Source organism: Aotus nancymaae, unplaced genomic scaffold, assembly GCF_030222135.1.
Source record: "Aotus nancymaae isolate 86718 unplaced genomic scaffold, 86718_ANA_hifiasm-v0.15.2.pri h1tg000108l, whole genome shotgun sequence".
Taxonomy (NCBI): Eukaryota; Metazoa; Chordata; class Mammalia; order Primates; family Aotidae; genus Aotus; species Aotus nancymaae.
Window position 1 is genome coordinate 12,975,294 of NW_026988523.1, and position 26,110 is coordinate 13,001,403.

Consider the following 26,110-nt stretch of genomic DNA (forward strand, 5'->3'; position numbering starts at 1 on the left):
CCAAGTGGCTGCATCATTTAACAATCTTACCAGTAATATATGAGGGTTCTAATTTCTGTATATTCTTACCAATATTTATTATTGCCTTTTTACATTATGGCTATTCTAGTGGGTATGAAATGGTCTCTCATTGTCTTTTGATTTGTATTTCACTAATGACTGATGTGTTGAAATATTTTCATGTACTTATTGGTCCTTTGTGTATCCTCTTTGGAGAAATGTCTCTTCATATTCTTTGTCCTTTTTGAAAATTTGTTTATATGTCTTATTGTTGAGTGAGAGGAGTCTTTTTTACATATTTTCTAAAAAAGACGCAAGAGTGGTAAGTCTTCTATTCTGGATACTAAACCCTTGTCAGATAGTCCTCATATGGGTTTGCAGATGTTTTCTCCCATTGTGTTTCTGTTTTTGTTTTTTACTTTTTTAATAGTGCCCTTTTAAGCAGAAAAGTTTTTAATTTTGATAAAGTTCAATTTATCAGTTTTTAAATTTGTTGCTTATGTGTTTGGTGTCATATCTAAGAAATCATTGCCCCATCTCGGGTCAGGAAGATTTATACCTGTGTTTTCTTCTAAGAGTTAATGTAGTTTTAGCTCTTACATTTAGGTCTTTGATCACTTTTGGCTTAATTTTTGTATCTGTTGTGGGAGTCTAACTTCATGCTTTTGCATGTGACTATCCAATTGTTGGAGTGTTTTTTTTCTTTTACTTTAATAAAGTATCATGATTTTCATAAAATAGGAAGATTGTTTCAACATTTACAATTTTAAAATAGTATGTGGAGTCCATATTGTGTACCAGACATTATGTTGGGTATATAATCTATATAGATTAAAAAAAGACATAATCTCTACCCTCAGTGTCTCACAGATCTGGAAATAAAGAAAATTGAGAATAGTAACAAAAACTTGAATGGAACATATCAGATATTTGATGGTGTTAATAGTGGTTTTAAAGAAATGGTTTTTGAGAAGACTGGCCTTTTATATATTTAACCCAGATACTGCATGAGAAAGTTCAATGACATTAATAGTATAAAAATAAAAATATTCCTGAATGTTGCTGTAAAAAGCACTTGATGGTGGTTGCTGTGCAATAGAAGTATTTTACCTTGATTGGTAGTGTTAAATAATCATTTTCTTTCTTTCTTTTTTTTTGAGACACAGTCTCTGATGCCCAGGCTGGAGTACGGTGGCGCTGTCTTGGCTCACTGCAACCTCCATCTCCTAGGTTCAAGCGAAGAATCATTTTCTATTAACAGTAATTTCCAGGGTGGATGAGAAAGCACTTGTCCGTCATCCATAAATCCAAGGTGGAGCTAAGACAATTACAGAGATGACAAAGAAATCGGTCTCTCTTTGTCTCTCTCTCTCAGTATAACTATGTGCCTCTATTTTAGTATAACTGACTGATTTAATATTTATTTAACTCAGAGCAAAGGAATCTTTAAGATTTAAGGTATTTTCTAAGTCATTTTTTTTTACCTATTTTTTATTTTTTTCACTCTTTCGACTTTTTTTCTGTTGCTGCTCATCTTATAAGTGTTAATATATCTTGCTAAGATTTGTACTTATTTATGCTACCTCTCTCTGAAGTAAGCTTAGTCTTTTGTGATTATTGAATTTAGAACATGTTTAGCCCATTGTATTAGTCTACTCAGACTACCATAACAGAATACTACAGACCGGGTGCCTTAAACAAGAGAAATTTATTTTCTCATATTTCTGGAGGCTTGAAAGCCCATGATCAAGATGCAGGCAGGATTGGCTTATAGTAAGGCCTATCTCTTCCTTGTTTGCAGGCATTTGCCCTCACATGGCCTATCCTCTGTGTGTGATTGCAGGGAGAGTGAGCACGTGAGAGCCAGGGAGAGAGAGAGAGAGAGAGGGAGAGGGAGAGGGAGGGGGAGGGGAGGGGGAGGGGGAGGGGGAGGGGGAGGGGGAGGGAAGGGGGAGGGGAGGGGGGAGGGGGAGGGAGTGTGTGTGTTGGGGGTGGGCAGTGGGGATCTCTGGTGTCTCTTTTTTGTTTTGTTTTGTTTTTGAGACAGAGTCTCAGTCTGTCGCCAGGCTGGAGGGCAGTGGTGCAATCTCTGCTCACTACAACCTCCGCCTCCCAGGTTCAAACGATTCTCCTGCCTCAGCCTCCCGAGTAGCTGGGATTACAGGCACCCGCCACCACTCCCGGCTAATTTTTGTATTTTTAGTAGAGATAGGGTTTCATCATGTTGTCCAGGATGGTCTCAATCTCCTGACCTCGTGATCCTCCCGCCTCGGCCTCTCAAAGTGCTGAAATTACAGGTGTGGTGTCTCTCTCTCTCTCTTTTTTTTATAGGAACACCAGTCCTGTGGGATTAAGGATCCTTCAACCTTAAGTCCTCATTTAACCTTAGTTGCCTCTTTAAAGGCCCTATCTGCAAGTACCAGTCACATTGAGGGGTTAGGGCTTCCACATAGGATTTTGGGTGAGATGCAGTTTACTTCATAATACCAATGTAGCTCTTAGTAGTCACTTTTATACAGTTAATATATTTATATTCTTTATTTGATAATAGAATGCAGTGATTTTTCTATAAAACTTTTATTGGAGGGGGAAAACTCATGTCATCTAGGCTCTTTGTTCAGTTTTCTTACCTGTAAAATAAGAATATTGAACTAGTTGATTTTTGAATGCTGAAATTCTCTGATTATCCAATTCAGAGTTCCTGATTCTAACATTATTGAGCAGGTACAATATAGGAAATATAATAGAAATTGATGTTCTGTAAGCAAGCATTTTATAAGCTTCTCCTAACTGAAGTGAAAGCCTTAATCATTCTGTATGCTGCTATATTCTTTTATACTCTATTTCCTGTGGTCCTAGCTACTTAGGGAGGCTAAGGTAGAACGATTGATTGAGCCTGGGAGGTTGAGGCTGTAGTGAGCCATGAATGTGCCATTGCACTTCAGCCTGGGCAACACAGCTAGGCTCTGTCTCAAAAAAAAGAAAGACTCTATTCAACTAGCTACGCTGGTTAGTTTTTACTGTGTATAGTTTATGTTTCTTTTTTTCTTCCAGTTAATATCCTTTATACAGTATAATTTATCCTTCATGAATACCTTTTTATTTTAATGGATCTAAACAATATAACAATTGAAGATAGCAAAATCTGAGAATCCTTCTCATACTTACTCCCCTTTCAAAGGAGGTAACCACAACAGATTGTTATGCATCCTTGCAGTCTTTCTATGAATGTATATATGAATATTAATTCATACATATTTTCCATTAATGGCATCATGCTGTATATATTCTGTTATTTATATTCTCCTCTACAGTCTTTGCTGATTTTTTTATACACACTAGGATGTATGTATATTATTTTTTAAATGCATAGTGTTACATAATATTATCATAATTTATTTAACCACTCTCCTTTTGGACATCAGTTTGTTTCTTTTTCACTATTAAAAATAATGATGAGGCTGGGCATGGTGGCTCATGCCTGTAATCCCACAGAGGCCGAGGCAGGTGGATCACCTGAGGTCAGGCATTCATGACCAGCCCGACCAACATGGTGAAACCCCCCACCTCTACTAAAAATACAAAAATTAGCTGGGCATGGTGGCAGATGCTTGTAATCCCAGCTATTTGGGAGGCTGAGGCAGGAGAATCACTTGAACTCAGGAGGCGGAGGATGCAGTGAGCTGAGATCACACCATTGTACTCTAGCCTGGGTAACAGAGCAAGACTCTGTCTCAAAAAAAAAAAAAGAAAAAAAATGGTGAATGAACATCCTTGGAATTTCATTCATTTGTGTAGAGATTCCTTTAGAATACATTTCCTACATGTGAGATTAAACACTGAAAATTTTGATAGCTTCTGCCAAATTGTCTTCCTAAAATTTACACTTCCATCAACAAGGAATTAGTGTGTTCATGTATCCTTACCATTGCCAAATAATACCACTATTTTAAAATTCTTTCTAACCTGATGGTTGAAAAACTATATTTCCTTTTTTAAAAGTTGCATTTGTAAGACATCTGGCATCCTTTCATTTATTCATTGGCCATTTATATTTCTTTTTTCTATGAATTGCTATAATTCACTTACTTTTCTTATGGAATCAAATATCTTTTTAATATTGACTTGTAAGACTTTTAAAAAATATATTGCATGCTAATCATTTATTTTAAATGTTGTAGATATATCTTTCTGCTGTTTCTCTTTATTTATATATATATATATTATTGCACTTTAGGTTCTGGGGTATGTGTGCAGAACATGCAGGATTGTTGCATAGGTACATACATGGCAATGTGGTTTGCTGCCTCCATCCCGTCACTTATATCTGGCATTTCTCCCCATGTTATCCCTCCCCAACTCTCTACCCCGAACTGTCCCTCCCTTAGTCCACCCCAGCAGACCCCAGTGTGTGATGCTCCCCTCCCTGTGTCCATGTGTTCTCATTGTTCAACACCTGCCTATGAGTGAGAACATGTGGTGTTTGATTTTCTGTTCTTGTGTCAGTTTGCTGAGAATGATGGTTTCCAGGTTCATCCATGTCTCTACAAAGGACACGAACTCATCATTTTTTATGGCTGCATAGTATTCCATGGTGTATATGTGCCACATTTTCCCTGTCCAGTCTATCATTGATGGGCATTTGGGTTGATTCCAGGTCTTTGCTATTGTAAACAGTACCACAGTGAACATATGTGTGCATGTGTCTTTATAATAGAATGATTTATAATCCTTTGGATATATACCCAGTAATGGGATTGTTGGGTCAAATGGAATTTCTATTTCTAGGTCCTTGAGGAATCACCACACTGTCTTCCACAATGGTTGAACTAATTAACACTCCCACCAACAGTGTAAAAGTGTTCCTGTTTCTCCACATCCTCTCCAGCATCTTTTGTCTCTAGATTTTTTAATGATTACCATTCTAACTGGCGTGAGATGGTATCTCAGTGTGGTTTTGATTTGCATTTCTCTAATAACCAGTGATGATGAGCATTTTTTCATATGTTTGTTGGCCTCATAAATGTCTTCTTTTGAAAAGTGTCAGTTCATATCCTTTACCCACTTTTGAATGTTTTTTTTTTTTTTTTCCTTGCAAATCTGTTTTAGTTCTTTGTAGATTCTGGATATTAGCCCTTTGTCAGATGGGTAGATTGCAAAAGTTTTTTCCCATTCTGTTGGTTGCTGGTTCACTCTAATGATTGTTTCTTTTGCTGTGCAGAAGCTCTGGAGTTTAGTTAGATCCCATTTGTCTATTTTGGCTTTTGTTGCCATTGCTTTAGAAGTCCTTACCTATGCCTATGTCCTGAGTGGTTTTGCCTAGGTTTTCTTCTAGAGTTTTTATGTGTTAGGTCTTTTAAGTCTTTAATCCATCTGGAGTTAATTTTAGTTTATGGTGTCAGAAAGCGGTCAAGTTTCTGCTTTCTGCACATGGCTAGCCAGTTTTCCCAACACTGTTTATTAAACAGGGAATCCTTTCCCCATTGCTTGTTTTTGTCAGGTTTGTCAAAGATCAGATGGTTGTAGATGTATGGCATTGCCTCTGAGGCCTCTGTTCTGTTCCATTGGTCTATATCTCTGTTTTGGTACCAGTACCATGCTGTTTTGATTACTGTAGCATTGTAGTATAGTTTGGGATCAGTTAGGGTGATGCCTCCAGCTTTGTTCTTTTTGCTTAGAATTGACTTGGCTATGCGGACTTTCTTTTGGTTCCATATGAAGTTTAAGGTGCTTTTTTCCAGTTCCGTGAAGAGGATCATAGGTAGCTTGATGGGGATAGCATTGAATTTATAAATTACTTTGGGCAGTACGTCCGTTTTCACAATATTGATTCTTCCTAACCATGAGCATGGAATGTTTTTCCATCTGTTTGTGTCCTCTCTTATTTCCTTGAGTGGTTTGTAGTTCTCCTTGAAGAGGTCCTTTACATCCTTTGTAAGTTGTATTCCTAGGTATTTTATTCTCTTTTTAGCAATTGTGAATAGGAGTTCATTCTTGATTTGGCTCTAAGTCTGTTATTGGTGTATAGGAATGCTTGTGATTTCTGCACATTGATTTTTGTATCCTGAGACTTCACTGAAGTTGCTTATCAGTTTCAGGAGATTTTGTGCTGAGACGATGGGGTCTTCTAAATATACAATCATGTGGTCTGCAAATAGAGACAATTTGACTTCTTCCTTTCCTAATTGAATACACTTTATTTCTTTTCTTGCCTGATTGCTCTGGCTAGAACTTCCAATACTATATTGAATAGGAGTTGTGAGAGAGGGCATCCTTGTCTAGTGCCAGATTTCAAAGGGAGTGCTTCCAGTTTTTGCCCATGCATTATGATATTGGCTGTCGATTTGTCATAAATAGCTTTTATTATTTTGAGATACATTCCATCAGTCTCTGGTTTCTTGGGAGTTTTTAGCATAAAGGGCTGTTGAATTTTGTCGAAGGCCTTGTCTGCATCTATTTAGATAATCATGTGGTTTTTGTCTTTGGTTCTGTTTATATGGTGAATTACATTTATAGACTTGCGTATGTTGAACCAGACTTGCATCCCTTGGATGAAGCCTACTTGATCGTGATGGATAAGCTTTTGGATGTGCTGTTGCAATCGGTTTGCCAGTATTTTATTGAAGATTTTTGCATCAATGTTCATCATGGATATTGGCCTGAAGTTTTCTTTTCTTGTTAAGTCTCTGCCAGGTTTTGGTATCAGGATGATGTTGGTCTTATAAAATGATTTGGGAAGGAGTCCCTCTTTTTGGATTGTTTGGAATAGTTTCAGAAGGAGTGGTACCAGCTTCTCTTTGTATGTGTGGTAGAATTCAGCTGTGAACCCATCTACCTGGGCTTTTTTTGGATGGTAGGCTATTAATTGCTGCCTCAACTTCAGCCCTTGTTATTGGTCTCTTCAGAGTTTTGACTTCTTCCTGGTTTAGGCTTGGAAGGGTGCAAGTGTCCAGGAATGTATCCATTTCTTCTAGGTTTACTGGTTTGTGTGCATAGAGTTGTTTGTAGTAATCTCTGATGGTAGTTTGTATTTCTGTAGATTGGTGGTGATATCCCCTTTATCATTTTTTATTTCATCTGTTTGATTCTTCTTTCTTTTCTTTTTTATTATTCTGACTAGCTGTCTATTTTGTTGATCATTTCAAAAAACCAGCTCCTGGATTTTTTGATTTTTTGAAGGGTTTTTTGTGTCTCTATCTCCTTCAGTTCTGCGCTGATCTTAGTTATTTCTTGTCTTCTGCTAGCCTTTGAGTTTTTTGGATCTTGCTCCTGTAGCTCTTTCAATTTTGATGATAGGGTGTCGATTTTAGATCTTTCCTTGCTTCTCATGTGGGCATTTATTGCTTTAAATTTTCCTCTAGACACTGCTTTAAGTGTGTCCCAGAGATTCTGGTATGTTGTATCTTCATTCTAGTTGGTTTCAAAGAACATCTTTATTTCTGCCTTCATTTCATTGTTTATCCAGTCAACATTCAAGAGCCAGTTGTTCAGTTTCTGTGAAGCTGTGCAGTTCTGAGTTAGTTTCTTAATCCTGAGTTCTAATTGGATTGCACTGTGGTCTGAGAGACTGTTTGTTATGATTTCTGTTCTTTTGCATTTGCTGAGGAGTGATTTACTTCCAATTATGTGGTCAGTTTTAGAGTAGGTGTGATGTGGTGCTGAGAAGAATATATATTCTGTGGATTTGGGTGGACAGTTCTGTAAATGTCTGTTAGGTTTGCTTGGTCCAGATCTGAGTTCAAGTCCTGGATATCCTTGTTAAATTTTCTGTCTCATTGATCTGTCTGATATTGACAGTGGAATGTTAAAGTCTCCCACTATTATTGTATGGGAGTCTAAGTCTCTTTGTAGGTCATTAAGAACTTGCTTTATGTATCTGGGTTCTCTTGTATTGGGTGCATGTATATTTAGGATTGTTAGCTCTTCTTGTTGAATTGATCCTTTTGCTATTACGTAATGTCCTTCTTTGTCTCTTTTGATCTTTGTTGGTTTGAAGTCTATTTTATCAGAGACTAGGATTGCAACTCCTGCTTTTTTTTGCTCTCCATTTGCTTGGTAAATCTTCTTCCCTCCCTTTATTTTGAGCCTATGTGTTTCCTTGCATGTGAGATGGGTTTCCTGGATACAGCACACTGATGGGTTTTGACTTTTTATCCAATTTGCCAGTCTGTGTCTTTTGATTGGGGCATTTAGCCGATATATATTTAAGGTTAATATTGTTATATGCGAATTTGATGCTGCCATTTTGATGCTAGCTGGTTGTTTTGCCCATTAGTTGACGCAGTTTCTTCATTTTGTTGATGCTCTTTACCATTTGGTATGTTTTTGGAGTGACTGGTATTGGTTGTTCCTTTCTATGTTTAGTGCTTCTTTCAGGAGCTCTTGTAAGGCAGGCCTGGTGGTGATGAAATCTCTGAGCAATTGCTTGTTCATAAAGGATTTTATTTCTCCTTTGCTTATGAAGCCTAGTTTGGCTGGATATGAAATTCTAGGTTGACGGTTTTCTTTAAGGATGTTGAATATTGGCCCCCACTCTCTTCTGGGTTGTAGGGTTTCTGCTGAGAGATCTGCTGTGAGTCTGATGGACTTCCCTTTGTGGGTAACCGACCTTTCTCTCTGGTTGCCCTTAGCATTTTTTCCTTCATTTCAACCCTGGTGAATCTAACAATTATGTGCCTTGGGGTTGCTCTTCTTGAGGAGTATCTCTGTGGTGTTCTCTGTATTTCCTGGACTTAAATGTTGGCCTGCCTTGCTAGGTTGGGGAAGTTCTCCTGGATAATATCCTGAAGAATGTTTTCCAGCTTGGATTCATTCTCTCTGTAACATTCAGGTACACCTATCAAATGTAGATTTGGTCTTTTCACATAATCCCATATTTCTTGGAAGCTTTCTTCATTTCTTTTCACTCTTTTTACTCTAATCTTGCCTTCTCGTTTTATTTCATTGAGTTGGTCTTTGATCTCTGAGAGCCTTTCTTCTGCTTGGTCGATTCGGCTATTGAAACTTGTGTGTGCTTCTCAGAGTTCTCGTGTTGTGTTGTCGTTCATATTCTTCTCTAAGCTGTTTATTCTCATTAGCATTTTGTCAAACCTTTTTTCAATGTTCTTAGTTTCTTTGCATTGGATTAGAACATGTTCTTTTAGCTCAGAGAAGTTTGTTATTACCCATCTTCTGAAGCCTGTTTCTGTCAGTTCATCAGACTCATTCTCTATCCAGCCTTGTTCCCTTGCTGTTGATGAGTTGTGATCCCTTGGAGGAGGAGAGGCGTTTTGGTTTTGGGTGTTTTCATCCTTTTTCTCTGGTTTCTTCCCATCTTTGTGGATTTATCTACCTGTGGTCTTTGTAATTGGTGACTTTCAGTTGTGAGTGGCCATCCTTTTTGTTGATTTCTCCTGTTTTTTAGTTTTCCTTCTAACAGTCATGCCCCTCTGGTGTAGTACTGCTGGTCTCCAGACCCTGCTTTCCTGGGGATCACCTGCGGCGGCCCCTGTGTTCTTGCTGGGAACAGCACTCCAGAGCTGTTCGTATTTGACCATCTTGGATGATCTTGCTGCTTCTCTTTTAACTTTGATTGTGGTGTCTTGTGTAATGGAAATTTTTTATTTTGTGAAAGTGTCCATCATTTCTTTTATGGCTTCTGTGTTTTGTGTTATATTAAGAATGCCTTCCCCATGTGAAATTATTTAAATATTTTACTTTTGTATAGTATTTTATATCATTTTTTTAACTCCATTTTGAGATTTTTCTAAATTGATGGCTGGTTGACCTAGCCCTATTCATGTGTAGTTCATTCTTTTCTCACTGAGATTTGAAGCCTCCTTTATCATAATCTAAACACACACACACACACACACACACACACACACACACACGCAGATTTACTTCTGGACTTTCTATTCTGTTCTTTTTCCTGTGTTTTTCTCATTTATTTACTAAAAGTATACTATATTTCCAGTAGTTTACCAAGTCTTTTGAAATCTGAGAAGGCAAAAACACTGTCTTTCATTTTACTTCTTTTGCATACTTGCTGTTTTTATTTATATTCTTTCTCTTTCTCTTTGTTAGCTATTTTTTTGGGTTTTGTTTTGTTAGTGTTACTGTATAACCTTACTCTACCTTCTTCTGATTAGTGGCTGTTCTATGTGTGAATTAGAAAACTAATCAAACTGGCAGCATTTTAGATAAAACAATCTCTCTCGCTTACTTTTTTTTGGGATGGAGTCTTGCTTTGTCACCCAGGCTGCAGTGCTGTGGTGGGATCTTAGCTCACTGCAACCTCCAACTCCTCCCAGATTCAAGCAATTCTCCTGCCTCAGCCAATGGAGTAGCTGGGACTATAGGCGTGAGCCACCATGCCCAACTAATTTTTGTATTTTTGTACAGACAGGGTTTCACCATATTGGTCAGGCTGGTTGCAAACTCCTGACCTCAGGTGATCCATCTTCCTCGGCCTCCCAAAGCTCTGGGATTACAGGTGTGAGCCACCACGCTCAGCCAGATAAAACAATCTTTAAAGCAAGGAAATAAATTCTTAGGAGACTGATTCATGGGTAGAATATTCATGCTTTAACACATGGGGTTTATGTATATTTTAGTTTCTCAGAGGCCTGTATTTTTTGTTTCTGTATAATTGGTGATATTATAAATAGTGATGTTGAATATACAACCTATGTGAACATTATTATATATTAAAAATTATTTTAAGAACAGAAACTGTGTTTAAATCATTTTGCTAAACAATTTTATTTCTGTTGCTTTATGTTAATAAAAGTTGTGTGTTAAGAGAAAAACACAGTAGAGATGACCAAGCCCATGTTTTGCTTTTGGGTTTTCTTTCCTAACAATAGAGAATAAAATAAAGATAATTAGGTAATTAAGTAGAATAAGCTGTTACTCTTATTTTAAATCGGCTAGAGGTAGGTGCAATTATACGAGCTGCATCTGTTACCATGGAGCTTCCTTAACTCAAACTCAGCTTTAAAATTTGGAAAAAAAAAAAAAAAAAAAAAGCTGTGACCTGCTTCATGCTTTGAAAAAATAAAAATAAAAATATGATTTTCAGTGATCTTGGGTGGCTATAGCCCTTATTGTTCCTAGATTGCAGACTTGAAAGTGGCCATCCTGTTTTACTACAGAATCAATAGGACATCCTGCATTATCTTCTCAGGTCTAAAGCATATGAAATAGAGAAGTAGGTATGTATAAATTAAAATTTTGTGTAGTGTTATTCAAATAAAATGAATAGATTCAGCATGCTTTTTAGAACTTTAAGCTTTTGTTTTTCTTTAAAAAATATCTCGGGTAGTACAAATTATACCATACAATACTATAAATTTGTTATGTATCTGTGTATGTATAGCACATATTGCTTTTGGACCATTTTCCTTATTTCTAGACAGCTGGATTATTTTAAGAGTTTCTGGGACTGCACTGAGTTTTGGGAGACCTGGGGCTCAGAAAGGAACCTATACTTTTCTATACATTTCAATCTTAGAGTACCCTAGAGATCCAGGAATAGGATAGTTCTATATTATTAATATTAGCATCTAGAAAGTCTAATTAGATCTCACTTGGGCAAAAAACATACCATTTTAGGCTTGGGGTTCCTGAAGTTACATATATCTCTACATACGGGATTCAGTAGGTTGATATGCTGTGTGACAGAACTCAACAAAGTAGATCCAGCCTGCAGAAACATATATTGATTGGCCAACACTGTGTTTTAAAAATATCTGGATTTATGGCTTCTATTGAAAAATGGAAAGCTTTGACATACTGGGCCCACATCACCACATGGCAGCAACTAGACAGACATATACTTTCCAGCTTGTCAGAATCCCAACCACTCCTTCTCCTGAAGGTGTCACTTGTCATTTCTCACCACATTTGCACAAACATCTACTTGCTCAACACATTTATGTTACCTTCCCAGCTCCTAAAGATTTGGAACTTCTAATTTACACTCTTCAGTGCACACTTCTTTCTCTGTATGTAGTACAGCTAAAATAAAAATAAACAGACCACAATTTAACATAGAACAAAATCAACTCGTTTTCCCGGAAACATATTATACATTCATGTCTTCATACCTTTGCTTTGCACTTTTTTCTTCCCTCAGATATTTATTCTCTTGCTGAATAAATTCTACTCAGCTCAGTGGAATTCATTGAATCTTACTTGATAAATTCTGTCTACAGTTTTTTTCCTCTTCTGAAGTCTTAGAACACTTATTTTCTCCATCATTGTAAATTTATTATAGTAGAGCTTTAGGAGAGCCTCCACTTAAGGCTTGTGTGTGGTCTTATGAAGGGTTTATTTTTTTGAGACAGGGTCTTGCTCTGTTGCCTAGGCTGTAGTGGAATGGTGTGATCTTGGCTCACTGCAGCCTCTACTTCCCAGGTTCAAGTGGTTCTCCTGCCTCAGCCTGCCAAGTAGCTGGGATTACAGGTGTCCACCACCATGCCCAGCTAATTTTTGTGTTTTTAGCAGAGATGAGGCTTTGCCACGTTGGCCAGACTGGTCTCGAACTCCTGACTTCAAGTGATTTGCCCACCTCGGCCTCCTGAAGTACTGAGATTATAGGCATGAGCCACTGTACCCAGCCTGAAGAAGTCTCTGATTAGTCTTTTCTTAATATGGTTCACAATTCATTTTTTCAGAGACATACATATAAAGTTGTCATTTTAAAAATTCAAAAAGTTCCTTAGTTTTTGTTTCCTAAGTTTTCTCAATTGGCCTTTGGACATTAAATTTAAATATTGTTTTCCTGTCTTTCAGTTACAGATGAGGACACAGTAAAGAGGTATTTTGCCAAGTTTGAAGAGAAATTTTTCCAAACCTGTGAAAAAGAACTTGCCAAAATCAACACATTTTACTCAGGTGAGTAAGACTTTTTTTTTGTTGTTGCCAAGGGAGGAGAAATTGTACCATATCATTATTTAAACTTCTGATCAACATTTTTAATTGAGTCTTGTTTTCCTTACTATACTGCACTTAAAATATATTTTCTTGACAAGAACATGTCTGGTTTCTCATTGTTTAAGCTTTCTGTGGTCATTGCCTGGAATCTCTCTTGCAGTCAAAAGGATATTGGGATTTCATTGAATAGAGGCAGTACCTTGGTAGAGCTTCACTGTGGCCCAGTGCAAAGGTTAAAGAGTCAGAAACTTGATTTTATCATTTTAGCCAGAGATGAATTACACAGTTCCAGCTTATCAATGATGACAGTTTTATACCTTTTCATTACCTAGAACACTCATACCTATTTCTCTAAAGCACTGACTTCCAGATTATGCCACTCAAATATGAGAAGAAAATATTGGAACTTCTATATATTTATGTCTGACTCTTTTGAATTTTGTTTTTTATACATGTATGTTGTAATGTACATAGTATACATTAGTAAAACAATGTATTTATAGGGAAAAATTTTGGAAACTATCTAGAGCACTACCTTAGATATCAAGAGTCCTATGAGACTTAGTTAATAATCAGGTAGTTTGATGAATACAGAATCAGCACAAAGTAAGTTAGATTCAGAAGGATGTTTGATCTAGGCTCTGGAAATCTTACACATAGTCCCTGTTACACTGCTAAGCTTACAACCTAATAACTGGAATACCTATCCTGTTGAATGTATTATATCTATTCCCTGAGCAGTAATTGATAAAAAAAAGTTTTAGTTTGTAATTTTATATAATATCAAAAATATAAAATTACTCTATTTTTTCCTTGTCATATTTAATATGCAAATACATGCCTGATATTGAGAATATACTCATCTCTTGGGAAAGACATTGGAAATACCATAATCTTATAACTAGCGTAATCATAAAGCAGATATTAGTGTGGATTAGTCTAAAGATGAATAGTTTCATGACTTTACTAATTTGTTCTTCGGATGATTTTTTTCCTGGCTTTTCCATGACTTCTGGAAGCATCTTACTCATGTCCTTTTTCAGCAGCCCCTTCAACTAGAAGCTGATCATTCTCTTTTATAGAGTATTGTGAGACAGGGATGGAAAAAGGTAAAAAGAGTCAGTGAGAAAACGCTGTCAGAAGACAAGAGATGGAGTCCAGCATTCCCTTAGCTACCACCGTTCTTCCAAATCGGTGTATCTGTGTATTTCTGTAAAATACTATTGTTCCTCCAAATCAGTATTTCTGTGTATTTCTGTAAAAATGGATCTTCTTCGTAGCATCAGTATTGTGTAGAATATTCCATTTCTGCCACTCCTATTTGTTGGCATCTACTGACCTCTTGGTTGCTCACTGTGAACTTAGACTCCTGGCTCTCAGTCTAAATAAATCTCAATCTTAATTTTTCATATCATGCTGGATGGCTTTATTGTCCTTGTGGACAGTCATTTTCAGTTACACTGTACTTAAGCCACATACACACATAGCCATACCCATCACCCAGAATTCCTCTCCTCTAAAATACTGAAACCTAATATGAGTCTGTGACCATGTGTCCCAGCCTTTTAGCTTTTTACTTCCCTACTCCTTTAACATCTGTTTTCCCATCTCACAGAACTCTAGTTTCTTGACTCTTCCATTTTATTTCAGTTTATCATACACCTCTTAGAATTATTTCCTACTTTTTTCCTTTTCGTCGTATTTTTTCCTTTTTGTGGAGAATGGGGTCTTGCTATGCTGCCCAGGAAGGTATTGAATTCCTGGGCTCAAGCTATCTTCTTGCCTCTGTTTCCTAAGTGCTGGTATTATAGGTGTGGCCACCACACCCAGCCAGAATTATTTTCTTCTCTGTCAATTATTTTAACCATTTTGACCCCTGTGTTTTTAATCCCTTTACCCTCATTACCTTATGTTGCATCTACCTAGTAAAACTCAACCAGTTCACCTTTTATCTTCTTTATGCCTACCCCACAGGGCGTGTAGGACAACAGCAGAAGAAACTGGAACAGAATAAATTCATTGTTACACCCTTAACTATGTCCTCAGAGCTTCCTGTGGGTCCTAATCAGTATCCTTTTTCATGCTCCAAAGTGCTTTTGTAAACCTTATATCATTCTCCAGAATTCTCTAACTGCACCATCTTCCCCATCATGCTCATTACACTCCCTGCTTTACAAACAAAAATAAAGGTCATCATCTGTTGATGTACAATACCATGCAGATATATGCTATTATATCTGTACTTCTCCCCCAAATGCCTAATAGACATTCTCATTCTTATTTATTTTCCTCCAATCTTTGTAGAAGACATATCCCTCTTTATTCCATGGCAGATCTTTACAACTACTGAGTAAATTTCAGCTCTTCAAGACTTTGCTCCAGTAATTATTTCCTCTAAGAATTATTAAATACATGTATTTAACTTCCCTTTTTACTGATTCAATCTCCTTAGCAAATCATTCCCTTCAAACAAAAATTAAATGAGCAAGCAAATGTCTTAACTTTATATCCTCCCCCTCATCTTTCATTTGTACCTGGGCTTTTTCCTTGGGCAGAGGGAACAGTTTATGCACAAGCAAGAGCCATGAAAGAACATGGCATATATGCCTGTCTCTTTCACCAGGTTACGGGCACCTAGAAGGCAAAGACAAAATATAAATATTATTTAAAACCATGCAAGCAGGTAGATTTTCTGCAGGGGAAAAAGGGATTGCAATTTTCCCAAGGAGAAAGATGATTTCTATAGTTAGGAGATAGAAGGATAAAGAGGAATCAGCAATGTAGACAGAGAAGACCATATAGAAGGAGGAGGAGGAGACTAAAAAAGGAGGGCATTTGCAATGAAAGAAATATTTAGATTGAGAAAGCGTATTGGAAATTATTGAGAAAGAGTAAGGCTGTAAATTATGAATATATAAAATCAAGTTTATTAGCTTTTTTCTTTTACTATGACATTTTTTTGAAAAAGAGGGGTCTCTAAGCTCAACTCTAAATAGACGATTTATATCACAAAGAATAGAAAATGTTTGTTTATGAAGAAAAGTATCTACTCTTGGTAGTACTTTTTTTTTTTTTTGAGACAGGGTCTCGCTTTATTGTTCAGGATGGAGTGCATTGGCGCAATCTCAGTTCACTGCAACCTCTGCCTCCCAGGTTCAAGTGATCCTCTTGCCTCAGCCTCCTGTGTAGCTGGGATTGAAAGTGTGCACCACCACACCTGGCTAATTTTTTATTTTGAGTAGAGACGAGGTTTCACCGTGTTGGCCAGCCTGGTCTCGAACTCCTGACCTCAGGTGATCTACTCACCTCAGCCTCCCAAAGTGCTGGTATTACAGGCATGAGCCACTGCATCTGGCCAGTAGATGCTTTTTATATTTTGAGTTATAGTAAAAAGAAAAAAAAAAACTACATTATGACCCAGTACACACATGCAGATACTTTTTTTTAATATAGGTTTGTATACATCTATATGTGAGTGACTATATAATATATTTAAATAATTTAAAATGTTTTTATAAACAATACTTATCTTTAGTACTTGTAGTATATTATGTTTTGTATGTTTTTCCATTTCTGTTTGATTTTTTTAAATGCTGATTATGATCCACTAAATTGCTTTTATGGCCCCATGTTGCATTGCAACCCTCAGTTTGAAACATGATTTCTTTAAGTTAGGTCACTTCTCAAAAATAATTTTAGGCTAGCTACTATTTAAAATTTTGGTGCTATAATTTGATGCCTTCCTGTTTTGTGTGTATATTGGCAAGGCCAGTGAGGCATGTCTCTTGATGTCCTCACAGGTACAAATTGGTAGTCTCTAGACTGACTCTTGCCAGATCAGGAAGTGATGGGTAATATGAAGACATGATTGACAGAAACAGAATTTGGTACTGGTCCTCAACAGTATATTTTTCCCTCCTTATTTAGCCACCTTCTCCTCAGAAGATTGTAGACTGCAGTTTTCAGATACTAGGGCACAAGAAAAACTCTAAACAATATGGGGTGAGTTTAGCTTAATAACCTACCTCCACCTGCTTATATCTCACACATTAAATAGCTAAAAATGGTCCATTTTTAAGTGAAATATTTTTGACTGGAACCTTTAAATGTCCCAAAACAAATTGCCGTATTTTATTTTGTCTGTTTCTAATCACATCAAAAAGGCCAATCAAAATATAGCATGAATGCTGCTAAAATTTGGAATTTTTTTCTTGCCAGTGCTACTTGCTTATAAAACAAGCAAATTGATTCCCAACCCTCTAGGGTTCCACATGTTAGGATCAGAAGCTATTTTCAATATTCAGTAAACCTGATGTAAGTTATTTTGTTTGTCTTTATTGTTTATTATGTATCTTTGATTAAAAATGGACATTTATTTATATTTATAGGTAAAATCTTTCAGTATTTGAAGATAATAGGAAGAGAAGGGAATTGTGAAAAGGAGGGGTCCTTCTTGGTAAAAGCATTGCTAATCCCTAACCTAGAGTTTCTTGGGTCTCTTCTGTCACTGAAAATAGTATCAATCCTGAAGGCTATATAATTGGAAACCCTTTTTGTGGTGACCAGTAATGTCTTTTTTTCAATGGACAGCTGATCCAACTGATCACTTCACTTTTTCCAAACCAGTTTGCCTTTTCTCTTCATTCAAAATATTTAGCTTCTAAACAGTGTTTATGTGCCTAATGTTAAAAAAAAAAGTCAGAATATATGTGTTGCTTCTAATATTTCACAGAACAGTCAAGCCCCTTTCATTGGCTGGAATTTTGAAATAGCTAAGTGCTTTTTCTTTGTTTTTGAATAATTTCGGTTTTTTTCTGGCTGAATTTTTTTGGTTTCAGTTACATTGGGAACTCACAGCAGTGTTACATGCTTTCTCTTTCTTTACTAAAAAAGAAGAAAAGGAGGGTGAGAGGGAAGAAGGAAGGTAATTGCACTGATGTTTTATTAGTAGGAAAATTATAATAGAAACAGACTTATTTCTTGGCTGTAAAATATTTTCTGCCTTTTTATAAATGCAAGACCAATTGGTAAATAGTTACTAAGAGCTATTCTTATTATACAGTTATTCTTGTAATCCTGTTTTACAGTGTCTTGCTGTATGTTTATTTTTCTTCATTATTAATTTATACTGTTTTTATACAAAAAGAATTTTTGGCACTGTATATTGTTATACCACTAAATGTGTGCAATGAAACATAAGAATCTTTTATACTGAAATAGTAATTTTCATTTCAGAAGTGATACATGTGTCTAGTATGCATGTATCTAAACTATGACTTAATAGCTCATTTTGTTCTTTACTCATGTATGTGTTAAAATGTGGATCAAATATATATTTTTAATGAAAGTGGTCATAGGTGAGTATATTTTTAAAAATTCCTATATTTTAACGTATCTTCCTGCATCATGATTCTCTTGAGTTCATTACAGTAGAATCAGTTACTTAAGAACTGTTTAAAGAAGTAGGGAGGGTAGTAGGGGAAGTGAAATTAAAGGAGCCACTTGGCCAGGTGTGGTGGCTCACGCCTGTAATCCCAGCACTTTGGGAGGCCGAGGTGGGTGGATCACCTGAAGTCAGGAGTTTGAGACCAGCCTGGCCAACACGGCAAAAACCCATCTTTAGACATATCATGTGTAATATTTTTTTAGGTAGCTTCTAAGTTGTTAGGACATAAATACTTAAGTTGTTTGAACTTGACTACTTAATAAATAGAAGTATTAGGTATTTCTTTTGGCCTAGAAGCATCATGAAAATATTACTGAGATACAAAGTGCACCATGAACCAAGAAAGAGCCAAGAAGTTCTACACCAAGGACCAAGAACTTGTTTTTGATCTTGAGGATAAGACAGACACATTTGCGGTAGAAATGCTTAATGTGTCAAAATGGCCCTGAGATTCATTTTTATTTTTATAAGTGTATTTGTAGATTTTCATTCATAGATCAAAGTATACATTTTTACACACACACACACACACACACACACACACTCACACCCTTTTCCAGGTTCTGTGCATTCCCATGTGTTTGAGCTTTCTGGTGTTCTGGCTCTAGAAAACTGAAGTGTCATTGCAAAATAGATTGGGATACTTGCTGTTGAAAGCAGTATTTCTTGTTCTTTTTAAATTTATACCCATCTGATATGAAAATCTCATACCATAGCTGTGGTAATATTGAATGTGATTTTTTCAAACTATATATGCTTTGTATTCCCCTACCCCTACCCAGGGATTCTTATAGGCTCTTCTACATAGTTATGCCATTAAGGAAGAGAATCACTATTTTAAAGAAAGTAGCAAAATACACTTGAAGTGTTGATATCTTCTCCATTTCCATATGGGAATGTAGATTACTAGAGAGAACTTTTACCCATTTATTCAACAAACATGGATCGAGCATACTATATGCAAGCTTTTTATGGTACAAAGATAATGATGATAGTCCATGCAAAAACTTGTATGAGAACGTTAATAGCATTATTTATATAGTTTAAAAAACTAGAAACAATTCAAATGTCTGCAAACTAAAGAATATTTAAACAAAATATATATTCACACAATGAAATACTATTTGGCAATAAAGGGAACTAAGTATAACAGACTTACATTATGATACAAAACGGATTAACCTCAAAATCATCAAGCCAAATTATAGAACCCAGACAGACATGAAAGATTACATATTTTATGATTCCTTTACATACAATGTCCAGAAAAGGCAAATCAACAGAGACAGAATACAGATCATTGGTTGCCTGGAGTAAGGGGTGGAAGTGGGAATTGACAGCTAATGGCCATGATGGCATTACATGATGGCAGTACATGAGGTGAACAGAAATGTGGTTCTAAAATTGGATTTTGATGATGATTGCACAACTCTACAAATTTACTAAAAATCAATGAATTGTATGTTTATAATAGATGAATCCTATGGTAGGTAAGTTATACCTCAAATAGATATTTAAAATAAATTTTCCTTATGAAAAAAGATAAAGATTTTAGAACTATTACCTTTAGAGTTTAGTCAGTCATTGAAGCAAACATAAATGAAGAATTACATGCAGTGTGCTTTGACTGTACGTATGTGGTCCCATGAGAGCCCTAAGGTGGAAGTTTCATTTGTGACTGAGAGAGTTGTTAAATATGAAAAACTTGGCCGGACACGGTGGCTCACGCCTGTAATCCCAGCACTTTGGGAGGCTGAGGTGGGTGGATCACGAGGTCAAGAAATCGAGACCATCCTGGCCAACATGGTGAAACTCCGTCTCTACTAAAAATAAAAAAAAATTAGCTGGGTGTGGTGGCACGCGCCTGTAGTCCCAGCTACTCGGGAGGCCGAGGCAGGAGAATTGCTTGAACCCAGGAGGCAGAGGCTGCAGTGAGCCAAGATCATGCCACTGCATTCCAGCCTGGCGCCTGGTTACGGAGTGAGACTGTCTCAAAATATATATATATATGAAAAACTTTATATAGAAAGCAGTGTTTGAGATTAGCCTTGCAAAATGAGTATGGAGTTAGATGGAGAGGCATTTGTGTCTTGACTTATTGTTGGCACACAGGAAGTAACAGGTCCTCTTTATTTTCATTTTTGGGCTTCTTACATTTTTAATATGTATGTAATGAGAAGTGTAAATGTATTGACACTTCTGACTAAGGACACTAAACAATTAGCAAATTCATATACTAATCTTTTAATAATAAAGGTTAAGCATTTTTATTACATGTGATATTCTGTCTTCTGGCTAATTTATGTGAGGATTTTAGTTAGCAGAGTAATTTATAGTTGCCCTTAGATAAATCCTTGTGTTATTTCATTATATGTTTGTGTGCATATTGTGTGTAATATTTTTTTAGATAGCTTCTAAGTTGTTAGAACATAAATACTTAAGTTGTTTGAATCTGACTATTTAATAAATAGAAGCATTAATTATTTCTTTTTGGCCTAGAAGCATCATGAAAATATTACTGGAACACTAAGGGCATCATGAATCAAGAAAGAACCGGGAAGATCTATACTGTTTTTGCTCTTGAGAATGATAAGAAAAACACATTTGCAATAGAAATGCTTAACATGTGTAAAAGGAGCCCTGAGATTCATTTTACCTTGACTTCAGTAAGAGATTTAAAAATATGTGAATTGTTCTGTTTTTTACAATGTGGAAGACTAGAAAGAAATCCTAATTATCTCTTACTTCGAAACACCAAAGTGACACATAAAATACACAAAATTATCAGGAAAACAGTAAAAATATATATCTAATATGATTAAAAACATAAAGGGGAGCACCAAAACCATAAACAAAGAAGAAATCATTAAAATTGAGTAGGCATATTTTTTAAAGAACCAATTAGATCTTTTAAACATGAAAATATAATCGCAGAAATTAGTATCTTAATACGTTAGTTAAATTGTAGATTAGGTAGACTTTAAGGGACAATTTATAAACTAGAAGATAGAGCTGAAAATTTACTCAGAATGCAACACAAATCAATAAAGAAAATTTGAGAGATGTAAGAGACAAACTAAAAAGGTCAAGGGGTTATAACTGGTATCTATTGCTTCCTTTTCCCATGACCCACTCCGTGTTTCCTTTGCCTTCCACCAGAACCCCAACTGGTTATTAAGTGAGATGACCTCACTTTAATTCCCAAAGGATCTGAATCCTTAATAGTTCTTTTATTAATTGCTCTAGTTTTGTCGTTGTTGTTTATTTTTTGTTTTTGTTTTTGAGACACAATCTCACTCTGTTACCCAGGCTGGAGTGTGGTGGCATAATCTCTGCTCATTGCAACCTCCACCTCCTGGGTTCAAGAGATTCTTGTGCCTCAGCCTTCTGAGCAGCTGGGATTACAGATGTGCGCCACTACATCCAGCTAATTTTTGTAATCTTAGTAGTGACAGGGTTTTACCCTTTTGGTCAGGCTGGTCTCAAACTCCTGGCCTCAAGTGATCTGCCTGCCTCGGCCTCCTAGAGTGCTGGGATTACAGGCATGAGCCACTGTGCCCGGCCTGTTGTAGTTTTTTATTAACAAATATTATTGGTCATGGAAGTAATAGGAGGTGTTCCAGAGAGTCTCTTGGGTTCCAGACCTTGTCGCTCCTATTACGTTTCAGCAACTCAGTTTTCCCTTGTTAATCAGGATCAGTCACTTTTAGCCAGTAAACTCCTTCTTTGCCTATTGTTTCATTGATAGGAAGAACCCAAAATGGCCAGGTGGCAGTTTCATCTTCCAATTCAGTGGAACCATTGTTGTATTCCTCTGATGGATGCATTTTGCCCTTGAGAACTAACCAGCAGTCAGAGTTTAAGTCGTAGGTTGGGAATAAAAAATTATGTGACTGGATTATTAAAGTATTGAGAGGAGCCACTCTTACTTCTACCCCTTGATTCCTAGACTGGATATTTTGGTTATGGTGGAGACATGTGGTCTCATTATTGTATCCTGTAAGACAGAACCCCATCCTTTCAGAGTCTTGTCTCCCAACTTTTCTGTTAGGCCATTTATTAGCTTTCCTATTAGGCCATCTATTTCTGGGTGTATAGTAAAAGACCATTTTATTCCATGGCTTTGAGCCCATTGCTTTTACTGCCTTTGCTGTGAAATGAGCTCCTTGATCAGAAGCAAGCCTGTATAGAATGCCATGGTAGTGGATAAGGCATTTCAGGTGATGGTGGTGCTAGAGAAGCATTATGGGTAGTAGAGGTACATCCATATCAAGAATGCTTTTATTCCAGGGAGGACAAATTGCTGCCCCCTGCCTAATAGAAGGCATCTAACACAATCAGCCTGCCAGTAGGTAGCTGGCCAGTCCCAAGGGATAATGGTACCTTATCTGGGATTCAGTGCTAGTCTCTGCTGCCTGGTGAGTAGCTGCATTATCAGATGTGTAGCTGCATGCCAGGTGCTAGAAGCTGTATTGGTTTTCCTCATTGAAAATGCCATATCCAGAATAGCAGCTGCCATCATGGAGACCACCTAGTTTACACCAATCCTGTTATTTGCCAAGATTCATCCAACTTCTGCATAAACAAATGAGTTAAGAGAGGATGTGGTAGATATCCTATCCCTTTGTCTTTAAAGTCTATGATTGTTGTACTAATTTCTGCAGTTCTATCTTGATAAAGAAAAGTTCCAGGAACTTAGACCTTCTATCATCATGTTTCTTACCTGTGGGTCAGAGTCACTGGAGTCTACCAGTGGCCTAGTAGGTCTATTCCAGTCATACATCTTGGAACTGAGAAAGGAATCATAGGATTAATTTGTGAACCAACTGGGTCTTCTGTGAGTCTAATCTGGACTGATAATTCATCTGTCACATGAATATCATAAATCCGTAGTTGGATTGCTGAACCACAGTGGGGCCTGGAGTTTCCAGAAGTTTGCCACTCCTAGGGAAGAAGATTCAAAGCATGAAAGGGACTTGGAATGAGCAAGTTTCTCCATTGCTGACTTTGAAGACAGGGAGAAGATAGTCTCAAGGAGCTAAAAGCAGACCACAGATGACAGCCAGCAAGGAAATGGGAACCTTGGTCTTAAAACTACAAAGAACTGAATTCTGCTACAACCAAGTGAGCTTGAATGTGAGCTTGAGAAAACAGCCTTGCATTTAGCCTTAGGAGAGCCTGACAGAGAACCTATACACATCATGCTTGGACTTCTAACCTACAAAACTGTGAGCTAATAAATGGGGTTTCTTTAAGACACTATGTGTGTGGTAATTGCTTATACAACAATACAAAGCAATATACAAAAGCCAGTGTCTGGTAATCTTTGCAAAGTCTGAATATTTCCTTTTCCCCAGTGCACTCACTCTAGTAAATAGACATCAGGCCCTTTGAGGAAGCATTAGAGGAAGATCTACATTATATACTTGTGGCAATGCTGCAGGAACCATCCAAAAGCGAGGCTAGCTTCCACTTCAGTCAGGGGTCTTTGGGTGTTCGAAATAGCCCAGGTGTGGAAACTGGTGAGGGGTTGTGACTCTCTGTTGTAGTGACTAATATCAAGTGTTTGGCTACCAGACCTGGAGTTTTTTTCTGTTCCATCAATCAAGCAATATTTTAGTAGGTTGCCCATTTCTGTCTTTCCTAGGGATAACCATGATCAATTAACCACAGCCAAAATCTCTGTGGGCAAAAACATCTTCCCTATTGCCTTTTATGGTAAATGCACCCACCTTGTTTTGATGGTTAAGTGCTGCCATCTGGCCCTTCTGTTCCAAGGATCATTGAATATGCATTGCAATCAGGGAACCCATCTCAGTGGATACATCTCTCATGGCCATTCATGGCCTTCATTGGAGAATAAACATAGAGCTTTTTAAGGATGCAGATGCTCTCCTCACTAACTTAATACTGGATGCCTTAATGAAGGGAGTATTTTCTGGGCTCCCTCAGGGGGATGTAATCGGTGTTGGAGAGGCGTAAGAGTGGTCCCTGGGTGCTAAAAGTAGGTCCCAGATGGGTTGACCCACATGGATAGATGAAATTTATTTGGAAAGAGGAATAGAAACATGATTTTAGTTTTGAATACAATCTTAGGTCATAGAAAATACAAGAAGATATAAATAGATTATAAAAGTTAAGAAAATGAAGGTCGTGTAAAGAATTAGGGATAGAGATGAATCTTAGAAGCATCCTATAGAAGGAAATTCTCTAGGAGAAACAGAGAGTGAATTATGAAGCAGTGCCAGACAGGACACAAATACTAAAGGTTAGATGAAGACAACAGCAAGACAGTATAGCAGTAGATAAAGCAAGGAATGGGAGAACTATGAGAAAAAATAAGTTGCTAATAAGTCTTTGTTATTATATAATTTTTTTTTTTTTTTTGAGACGGAGTTTCGCTCTTGTTACCCAGGCTGGAGTGCAATGGCGCGATCTCGGCTCACCGCAACCTCCGCCTCCTGGGTTCAGGCAATTCTCCTGCCTCAGCCTCCTGAGTAGCTGGGATTACAGGCACGCGCCACCATGCCCAGCTAATTTTTTGTATTAGTAGAGACGGGGTTTCACCATGTTGACCAGAATGGTCTCGATCTCTCGACCTCGTGATCCACCTGCCTTGGCCTCCCAAAGTGCTGGGATTACAGGCGTGAGCCACCGCGCCCGGCCTATATAATTTTTATCATCATAATTTATTGAATGCTATGTCTCTTGGCATTTCCATGTTTCATTTAATCTTTATAACCACTTTATGAGGGAGTTGGTATTTCCATTTCATCTGTGAAAGGTGTAGAAGAGTTAAAAAACAAAACAAAACACTTGACTAAAATCATACAGCTAGTTAATAGGGAAAGGATTTGAACCCAAATCTGGTTGTTTCCAATGAACTAAATTGTGACCTTAGAAGAAAAATTACAGAGTATTATTTTTAAATGTATGTGTAACACAAGCACATATATCCAGATATACCTAGTATTTTTAACAACATAATTTGCAAATCTTAATCTCTTCTTATAATACCTGTCTTAGAGAAGTAATGAAGTGTAGTGGGAAATCCAGGAAATTAAAAATCTAAAGCCCAAATTGTAATCCTGTTTCTGACGTAACTGTATAACCAGAAACATTTCTTAATAGCTTTTTAAAATTGAGATATTTATATGCCATAAAATTTACCTCTTTAAAGTGTGTAATTCCGTGGTTTTTAGTTTATTCACAAGATTATACAACCATCATGACCAATTCTGGAACATTTTTATCATCCTAGAGATATATCTCATACCCATTAGCAATCACTCCCCATTTGCCTTCTGCTCAGCCCATGGCAAGCATTAATCTACTTTCTATCTGTGTGGATTTCCTGATTCTGGACATTTCATGTAAATGGAATCGTACACTATTGGGTATTTTGTGTCTGGTTTCTTTCACATAATGTCTTCAAAGTTCACCCATGTCATAGCATGAATTAGTACTTCATTTTTTTTATGGCTGATTCTATTGTGTATTTATATACACACACATGCATGTACACCACAGTTTATCTGTTCCTCGATGGACATTTGGATTGTTTTCACTTTCTGGCTATTATAAATGCAAGTTAGTATGTGTATACAAGTTTTTGTGTGAACATAACGTTTTCAGCTCTCTTAGGTATATGCCTATGAATGGAATTGCTGAATCATATGTTTAATCTTTTGAGAACTGCCAGCTATTTTCCAAATACCAGAGAGTCTATACCATTTCATATTTTCA

The 26,110-nt window shown here is 36.9% G+C and overlaps 1 protein-coding gene across 1 annotated transcript in view; it reads left to right on the forward strand.

The window, feature by feature from the left end:
• Positions 1 to 26,110, forward strand: part of XPR1 (xenotropic and polytropic retrovirus receptor 1) — a 254,560-nt gene that overhangs the window by 137,370 nt on the left and 91,080 nt on the right. Inside the window, exon 3 of the mRNA XM_064370708.1 lies at positions 12,778 to 12,879. Within this exon, the coding sequence (XP_064226778.1) occupies positions 12,778 to 12,879 (102 nt within the window). The remainder of the gene's footprint in view (positions 1 to 12,777; positions 12,880 to 26,110) is intronic.